This window comes from Aethina tumida, chromosome 5 (genome assembly GCF_024364675.1).
Source record: "Aethina tumida isolate Nest 87 chromosome 5, icAetTumi1.1, whole genome shotgun sequence".
NCBI classification, from domain to species: Eukaryota; Metazoa; Arthropoda; class Insecta; order Coleoptera; family Nitidulidae; genus Aethina; species Aethina tumida.
This window is the reverse complement of record NC_065439.1, coordinates 18,908,183-18,918,063: the sequence shown is the minus strand read 5'-3', so window position 1 is coordinate 18,918,063 and position 9,881 is coordinate 18,908,183. Positions and strand designations below refer to the sequence as shown.

General features: G+C 29.4%; 1 protein-coding gene across 1 annotated transcript; it reads left to right on the top strand.

Annotated features, from left to right (window-relative positions):
* Positions 1 to 1,646: 1,646 nt before the first annotated feature.
* On the top strand, positions 1,647 to 9,589 carry LOC109602167 (protein croquemort-like). The gene is made up of 7 exons (XM_049967300.1): positions 1,647 to 1,683; positions 2,850 to 3,299; positions 3,673 to 3,888; positions 6,264 to 6,561; positions 6,796 to 6,998; positions 7,070 to 7,143; positions 9,164 to 9,589. Exons 2-7 carry the CDS (start codon positions 2,874 to 2,876, stop codon positions 9,420 to 9,422), a joined length of 1,476 nt encoding a protein of 491 aa, XP_049823257.1. The 5' UTR covers positions 1,647 to 1,683; positions 2,850 to 2,873; the 3' UTR covers positions 9,423 to 9,589.
* The last annotated feature ends 292 nt before the right edge of the window (positions 9,590 to 9,881 follow it).

The following is a 9,881-nucleotide window of genomic DNA, read 5'->3' as shown; positions in this document are numbered from 1 at the left end:
TGTGGCGTGACTGAGGTGATTCAGAATTTTAATATTCTAAACGATTTAATCGGTAATGCATGTACAATTTTATAAAATTGCTCTTCTTACGCTTTGTAAATTAATTATGTAGGATTGCTTAGTGAATAATCGTCGGATGACTTCGATTATTAATATCTAGTTGTGGATATCATTATTGTTATTCATAATTAAATGTTTTCTTTATTTTTATTATTAAATTATCTCAGAATGAAACACGTGTCCCATATTACAGTCACATCACATCGTAGTGATTAAATGCTTTCAATCTTTTATAAATCATTTATGTTTCGGTATATTAACATCAACAGTCGTACCTAATGTGAATGTAAATGATGTTTTCAAATTGACAATAAGATTTATATATGCATGCATTTATAAAAAAACAAGACTTTATTGTAAAAAAGCATATTTATTAACAAAATGTTTTTATAAAATACTGTTGTTGAAGCTAGTTAACATTAAAAACGAGTATATATTTTGTTGGGTAAGTAATTAGTTTATAATTTTATCATATGCACACTTAATTTGTAACGTTACGTTACTTTGTTCTATTTTCATCGCTATTTGCAACTTAATACTTTGAATGCTAATTGCCAAACCAACTCGTACCTGAAAATGTTGCACTTTAATTCGCTGTGTAGTTTGTTTACAATGGATTAAATAGTTTAAAGTTTATCTTTGGTAAGTTGTTTCAACACATTTCTTACTGATTAGTTTAAAAAATGTTAATCCCTGTTTTTTTTTATGAATGGATTATAGATTTGAGACTTTCAATATCAGATTTAATCTCATTATACTTCTATTTTTATCTTTTTAACTTTTTATTGGGATTTGTAACTCCAAATCAGTAGGACGATGTTTTAGTAAAAGTTCATTGATACTTCGGATAAGTTATATTCTAATAATCTTTATTTTATAGCAATTAATTACTATCTTTAGTCATAAATACAAGAACCACCATATCTATAAATAAATACATTATTTAATTAATTAAATCCTTAATGAATTATTTACAAACATTATTTTTAAAAACAAAATTCATTAAATAAAATCACGATTTGAAGATAGCATCTTGTATCCGATTTCAATTGTTTTTATGAATGGATTTTAAGTTTAGGACTTCCAGTCTGATATTTAATCTCATTATCCTTTCTATGTTTGTTTTTCTATTGGAATTTGTAACTCAAAATCAGACAATCTCTTCAGATAAGTTAATTTATATTACAAATAAATTCAAATATATTATTTAATTAATTAAAATCGTTAATGAGTTATTTATAAACACCATTTTTAAAAACAAAATAATCCATTAAATAAAAACCTGATTAGAAGACCGCAAGCGTGTATCCTATTTCAATTAGAAAACCCGTTCAATTAATTATCGTTCATTAATGTCTTTTTTTTTTTGATGAAGCGGTTAAGAATTTCGATAAGAGGTTAAATGGCTCACCTCTCTTCATTAAGCCTTTAGAGGTAAGCGATTCACATATTTAATAGAACAATTAATAGACGCTAAATAAACTATGCAACTCGTGGGTGGACTAATTGACCATCTTCATTAGCTGTTACGGAAATTTTACGACAGTTTTCTCAGACGTTTCAACAGGTAAACACTGTGTTTTTGATTTTTGTTGTTGTGATGCTAGTTTGATAATATATAAGGTAAAATGGTCATTATTAAAATAGTTGGCTTACTACGCACTATTTAGTGATAATGCCTAATAATTATTAATTGCAGATAAACTTGATAAACTGTGAGGTCTTTAAAAATATATAATAATAAGATAGTTGTTTGTTGTTCAAGTTATGTCGAAAAGTGTAAGTGGTTATTTTCTTAATTTAAGGTTGTGACTGTATTTAATAAACAAAAAGTTGACATAAATTACTATTTATCACGTGTAACATATTGTAAGTACAGATTTTTACTTTAATGAATTTTATAAAAAATAATTAAACCCACGATGGTTTTTCACAAAAATAAATTATCGTCATAAAACACTCATAAAATTGTTTTTTCTATTTTAATTATATTTTAAAACCACAGTATATAAGTATTATTCAGTTAAATCAATTAACAGCTGTATACATATATCTATTAACAAAAGTACATACAGTTTAATATATCCCTGTATATAAATCAGGATATCTGTTATATGTGCCAGAAGTCAGAAGCATCCACACAACATAATTGAATTGTAGGATGTTTAACTTAAACAGAACTATCATTTTTTTATAATTTAAATTTAGTCTCACCAAAAACTACTCATTCCCACTGTCCTATGAATGTGACCAAATCAAAATTGGACTTATTTATTAGTAGAAATTTGTAGATTTGGTGTCCACTAACCATCTTAAACTAATTTCAGCAAATCTCAGTTCCTCCAGGTTCTCTCCAGTTTCAGTTGACGATAACAATTTCTCCAAATTTTTAAATAATATTGGAAACGATTGATTTATTTAGTCGTAAACTCTCTTCTTGTTTCTCATGGTCTTGATAAGGCAAAATTATATCTTTTTTAAATAATTAAAATAAGTTATTAAATAATCGATTTAAATTCACAAATAAAAACTAAAGACCGTAAAATAAATTTCCTCCATAAAATTGTTTTTTCATCATTTAGGCAAATTAATTAACAATTTTTTTAAACAGCCAACCAATATTGACGTCAGGATAAAGACATTAATATTATAATTTAATTAAATCAAACCGCACTCACATTTAATTAATCACTGGTCGCCATAAAACAGATAAAACAGGGATTGAGGGAACGTGGATCCACTTTCCAATTACCCCAGGATATAATTCTGATTAGATTGTGTATTTCCAGACGAAGCACCGCCAGAACGTCAAGATGAAGCTGAGACGATTGTGCACCAAATCCTCCATCCTTTGTACGATATCAATGGCCTTCGTTATCCTTGGAGTCCTCATAATTACCACTTGGTCTCATCTCTATCACGTGATCACGAGAACCGGTTTCGTTTTAACGCCCACCTCGACCGCATATCACATGTGGAAGAAGAACCCCATCCCCCTGACCATAGACTTTTACTTCCACAACTGGACCAATTCGGAGGCCGTGCACAACAACACCGTCAAGCCCAGTTTCAAGCTCATGGGACCGTACAGGTTCATAGAGACCAAGGAAAAGTCCAAAGTTACGTGGAACGACAACAGTACGGTGACGTTCAGGCATTTGAGGACGTGGTTCTTCGATCGGGAACACAGCGTCGGTCCGTTGAGTGACGAAGTCACGACGGTCAATCCCGTCACTACGGTAAGGACGAATTAAGTACGTCAGAAACTGGCGATTAAGAAACCCGAATTGCACTTTTATGATCTCATTTTTAAAAGCGCTTTTCACCCCCTTAAAAAAAAAACCCGTTAAATAAACTGTTTAGATCGTCGGTTACAGCCTCCCCACGGAGTTCGCACCCGCGAGACTCGTGACGTGAATTTCGCCCCCATTATCCAAGTTGAAACGTTGTTTTTTTACAAAGCTCTCGAAAAAAGAACACGCGTATAATTAATTAGAGCTTTGTTAACTGGAATGGTAATGGGGACTGTTCGGGATTAGAATTACGTGATGGGAAAATCAAATCGTTGTTGTAAAAACATACAAACGAACTTAATTGGTCTTGGTTTTTCAGTCTGCCGCTTATGCGGTCCGAAACTGGAACTACATCGTTAAAAAAGGATTGTCTGTCACGTTGAACACGATGAATCAGAAGGTGCATATCGTGAAGAGCGTTGGGGAGTTGCTGTTCGAGGGGTACGAGGACAAGTTGATGAACATTGCGAGGAGCATGCCGTTCTTGGCCGACAGTAACATGCCCGAGATGGACAAATTCGGCTGGTTTTATGGTGTAAGTGCATGGGGTAATACCCTTTGGTTATTACTAATTATTTCCAGGCCAGATAAGGAAAAATGTCAAGGGATCAAGATTTTTATAAATGTTAATTTTTACAAACTGTAGAAACATTCTACAGCCAAACTGTTTTCCTTAAAAAATGTCCTTGAAACTTGAAGATAAAATATACGTTTAAAAAACCCACATTTTCATTCTGAAATAAAATTAGTGCAAACTAGGGACTAGCAAGTTTTTATAGTTTTGTTTTGTCTGTAGTTTGTCTGCTTTTGCTTTGAATGGAAAGAGAAATTATAAATAAAATAAGAAAATAATAATTTTAAAATATCGGAAAAAATTAAGTATTTCAAAAATGTTTAAAATTGTTTGTTTTTACTCTATTAATTAAATTGAGACATTTCCTGTTAAATTAAGGACAGCAATTTTTGTATATATTATGTGTAATTCTGCTTTTAAACCGAAAGAGAAACATTTATTTGACTTCAATTAAATAAGCAACATCAAAATTTTATTTTCAAACATTAAATTTAAGGTTTTTGAATGACTTGGAACAGATTTTATAAACATTTTTTTTTCTCAATAAAATGCTCATGGCATAAACTTGGGAAAATTGGAATTTGAATAATAAATTGAAATAATATTACACTCATAATAATATAAGAATGTAAGGGTTGTTATAACGGAAAAATCAATTAAATTAATTTTGTTTGTGAAAAGTACTTCTAGACCAGATAAAGAGAACTGACCTTTAGCAGATTTTCTGAACGTATAATTAATGACTTATTTTTTACAAACGATAAAATATTTTTACAAGCACATATTTATAACTATTTATCTTTAAATTATCAGAAAAAAAATCAAGCTTCCCAGAAATGTATAAAAACTCATATTTTAAGTTTGTTTTTATTCTAAAATAAAATCGAGGTATTTCCTGTTCAATTAAAAACAAGCAAGTTTTTATCGTTTTATTTTATCTGTAATTTGTTTGCTTCTAAATTTGATCAGAAAGAGAAACATGTAAATTATAAAGAAAATAAAATAACAAATATTTATTTATTTTCAAATGGATATACGTCTGACTTTTTTTATTATTTTTATTAATATAACATTGTACAGACACTTATTACCTAAAAAATAAAATCTCCTTATAATTTTGAAATAAATACAACTATTTCTATTTCAAATAAAAACCATAATTAAATTTATCTGTCAAAAAATCATTTTACAAACTGTAAAAACTTTCCAAATCCTCTTTTTTACGTAATATAAACCTTAAAAAATTAATGTCCTTGAAATTTAGAGATGAAGATATCAAGAAAAATATACAAAAATACGAATTTTATAATAGAAGTATTTCCTGTTAAACAAAAGACAACCAAATTTTCATTTTTTTTTAAATAAATTTTATTTTAAAATGTAATCAACTTGTGTATCAAGAGCTCATTGTTTTCTAAATTTATATTTAATATTATATTAACATTCCCAATATTTCTAAATAATATGTATCTTTAAGTTATCGAAAAAATAGGCTTTCTAAAAATAAAAAAAATCATCGCCTTAAATTTATTTTCTTTCATTCTAAAATAAAATTGTGGATATTCTCCATTCAGCAAGGGACAAGGCAAGTTTTTATAGTTGTTTTGTTTTCTCTAGTTTGTTTCCTTTTACTTTTAGACAGAAAAAGGAGCACACAAACTATAGACAAAATAAAGTAATGAATTTGTATTAGATATATGTCACAATTTTTTAAATATAAATATTTATAATAAATAAAGCTTTTTAAAATTTCGAGATATATGCTATTTTTATTTCATTATTAAATTTGCATTTCAGAAAAATCGTGCTTTCCAAAAATTTACAATTTATAATAAAATTTATCTGATATATCTGAGTAATTTTGAAATATTTAATAATCTATTAAACATACTAACATACTATTTATTATTAATGCATCTTAAAGAATGTGGATAAAAACTTACACACATTTTCAAAATTTGCCAAAAGACAGTTTTCGTAGATATTTATAATTAGTTTAAATAATTTAATATATACTGTCAGTTTTAAACAAGTTTGTCTTTGGACAATTCCAACTCACTTTTCTCTGAAATAACTGAGAACAGCTTTAGAGCACCCTGAACAATAAAACTTGGCGCATTGATTTTCTCCTCAAAAGTGCATTAGAACTATCAAAAAAAGTGCGATAATTTGTGATGTAAAAAAGTTTTATGATCTCCTTGGAGTGGAATTAATCTAAGTTAATTAGCTCTCTTGGCAAGGCGGGCATGGCAAAAACGACTAATTAAAAACTCAATTATTCTGTCTCCGAATAGAAAATTGAAACGTTCACGATTAATTGATATGCGTTTTTCTAGAGAAACGGTTCAGACGTTTTCGAAGGTACCTTCAACATGGATACGGGAGTCGACGGCCAACTGGGAAGGCTTTACGAATGGAAGGGCTCGAACAGGACGTCTTTTTATCTGGACAAGTGCAGCGACATCGACGGATCGGCGGGCGAATTCTTTCCGCAGAACTTAAACAAAGACAGTATTGTTAAGTTTTTCTCATCGGATTTATGCAGGCCAGTGGAACTGGAGTACGAGAAAGACGTCGAGATCCATAACATTGTGGGCTACAAGTACAGTGCCGGAGACAGATTCTTAGACAATGGTTGGTATTTAAATTTAATCTTGAACAAAAATCCGGTTAATTTCTTTAGGAGATAAATTATAACGTTTACTTCGTCGAATAAATTAGTAATAACACCAGCCGACACCATTAAAAACGTCGATTTTTACGGGTCCGTAACCCCGCACCGATAAAATATAATTTCACGACCGCGATAAAACCGAACCCCCCAAAAGAAGTTCACTTTTTGCCATTGTTTCGTTGTTTTTTTCGCAGGCACCAAGATCGTGGAGAACAAATGCTTTTGTTTGGGTGATTGTATGCCGTCGGGGGCGGTCAATGTGTCCGCTTGCCGCTACGGATCGCCCGCCTTCGTATCTCTGCCCCACTTCTACAACGCCGACCCCTATTATCTGGACAGCATAGAGGGTGTGAAGGCCGATAAGGACAGACACGAGTTTTATATGATCTTCGAACCGGTGGGTGCACTTTTTGCTTTTGTTTTTTATTGCTGGGAATAATTGAATTTTTGTAAAAAATGGTGTTTTAGAAAACCGGATTGCCCCTAGAGGTGGCTGCCAGATTACAACTCAATCTACTGCTGACGCCAGTCACAAACATACAGTAAGTAAATTTATCCTGTGATAAAACGACCTTTTATTATTAAATTAAAAAAAAAACAATGATATATATTACCTAAGTTAATTTGATTAGATTTACATTCGTTTTTTTCATAACAGTTTGCATAATAAGTTTATAAATCAAGAAGTTGATTAAATACATTTATGGTACACCTGAACTAATTGAGAGCAATTTTTTTGTAATTAGTCTATGAAAAAATTCATATACATAATAATCAATTACAAAAACAAACCTGACACAAAAAATGCAATAAAAAATTTAATAAAAAGTTAGGAATAAACCATAACAGATTAAATAATAGACATGTTAGATATGTATGTTTACAATAAGTAATTGACATGGAAATTATACTTAATTTATATTGACCTAAAATTAAAATATGAAACATGGAAAATATACATTACCAGCCATGATAATTAAATTAAATTAATGTTTAAATATCAATCAACAAATGTTAGAAATATTAAATTATTATGAATTAAAATTTAACTTTAATTTTGCTTGATTATATATACATTCAATCTGCGATTATTTTATTAATTAGTATGATATTCGAAAAACTTTATAGTTTATTATTGAAAGGGGTAGAACAATTTCAATATTGGAATCTGGGGTGTTGCACAAAGAGTTATTTCTTGCTTGTGTACCCGTTTTTATCAAACTGAAATTAAAGCCAACCTGGAGGAGATGGAACTTGCTGAAATTAGTTGGAGGACTTGAAAAGATTCTTTAGTCGATGAGGAATCGTTTGACACCAACCCTATAAGAAAAACACTGGTTTCTACTAAAAAGTAGAAGTCCAATTTTGACTTAATGATGATGTTTCTGCTTCTGCTCAAACTAGACAAAAAGTTTGTTATACCTACAGTCCCCCTTAGACTGATGTATGTACAGGGATATATTAAACAACAATTTGATTCCATATATTGAATAAATGAAGCTGTTAATAAATGTGTTTCAACATGAAAATGATCCCAAACACAAATCCAAAATTGTGGATTTTTTAAAAGATAAAAGCATAGATGTTTCATTTTGTCTGTCCCAATATCCAGACATATATAGAAAAATTATAACACAAAAAGTACAAAAAAATGTGTGTTAATGTAAAATTAAATAACACAGATTTGATAATTAAAATTCCTTTCATAATTAAAGTTACTATATTTATGTCTAAATCAAATCCAAAAAATATATGTTTTGTAGGATAAGAATATGGTGGTTTTTAAAATACTATATAAAACAACAATAATAATTAATATTATACAAACAGATCAATTTAAATAAAAGATATAATAAAATATTTTATAATGTTTCTATAATAATGACCACTACTGTATATCAAGTTTCATTCAGATTAGTTTTTAAACACACATTCTAAAACAATATTATTAAATTATATTATTATAACAGTTCACATTTACTAAAATAGTTAATATTTTAAAAAGTTACTATAATAATGGAGAATACTATAAATAATAAAATGAAAACATAAAGCCATGTTTTAAATAAAAACATCATATATTAAAAATACGTAAAGAGTCAAAACTTTTATAAAAAAAAGTATCAGAAAACAGATAATATATATAATATAAAGGGAAAAATATGCATAATTTGAACGGACAAAATGATATTTACATCATGGCACAATAAAAATGCAGTAAAAAGGAAAAATAATAAAGAACGAACATGAATATAAATCAAATGAAATAGGACATTTACAGTATTTTTATGTTGAAACTAAAATGAGTTTCACATTGTATGTATATCATCATAAAATTGACAAATTATTTTAATAATAATCAAAAACGACTTGAAAGTGTACGGTTTTTGTAGAAATTTCATATAAAAGAAACTCCTGATGTTAGTAATCCAATAAATCCAAATAAAACTTCTCTTTCTTTATTCTTCATAAATCACATATGCAACCCACAATACACGATTACTTCAATATTACATCCACATCCAGATACTAGCTAATTTAACTATTATTTGTTAATTTCAGATTATACTCGGACGTCCCCAAAGTATACTTCCCTCTGATATGGTTCGAGCAGGTAGTCCGGATGCCCCCGGAAGTGGCCCTCTACATAAAGTTCCTGGTCAACTTCAAAGTGATATGTTACGCAATCGGTGCTATATTAATATTCGTCGGACTATTGATACAGTTCTGCTGCATTTATCGCATCTGCACGATGAAATTGTGCGAGCCGGCCAAAGACTGCACGATCAAAGAGCGTGTGCCTCTAACCGAACAGAAGTAAAGCGATGCGGTGTCGCTCAGCCCGGAAGAAATGAATGATGATGCGTGCTTCTGCGCACTCGAGGAAGATTTTTATTTCGAACGCGTTATCGAAATGTGTTTAATTTATTTTTATATCCGTTTGTAATTGCCGAATAATGTGTTTCCGTAATAAAAAGTTTTTAATTATGTTGTTGTTTTGTTTTGGGATGACCACGTATCGGAAACATCACGGCTTTATTACACATACATTGTTAATACCTTTTTGTAAATTAAAACTGACCTTCACAATGTCGAAAATTTATTACCGTCAGATAATTAATTGCACAGAATTATTTACAATATTTTTCAATTAACAATGCAATTACACAAATGGGCTGGTGGTTGATATTAAAGTAATTGAAGTGCGAAGATGTACGTCAAAATACTCTTTAAATATACATTAATTAAGTTTTTTATTCAAATTTTATATACACGTTTG

Bases quoted from the DNA above. Each gene is read 5' to 3' on its own strand.
- LOC109602167 (XM_049967300.1), top strand. From the start codon at position 2,874: ATGAAGCTGAGACGATTGTGCACCAAATCCTCCATCCTTTGTACGATA. The intron at 3,889-6,263 runs GTAAGTGCATGG...GCGTTTTTCTAG, and splicing joins AATTCGGCTGGTTTTATGGT to AGAAACGGTTCAGACGTTTT. The intron at 6,562-6,795 runs GTTGGTATTTAA...TTTTTTTCGCAG, and splicing joins AGACAGATTCTTAGACAATG to GCACCAAGATCGTGGAGAAC.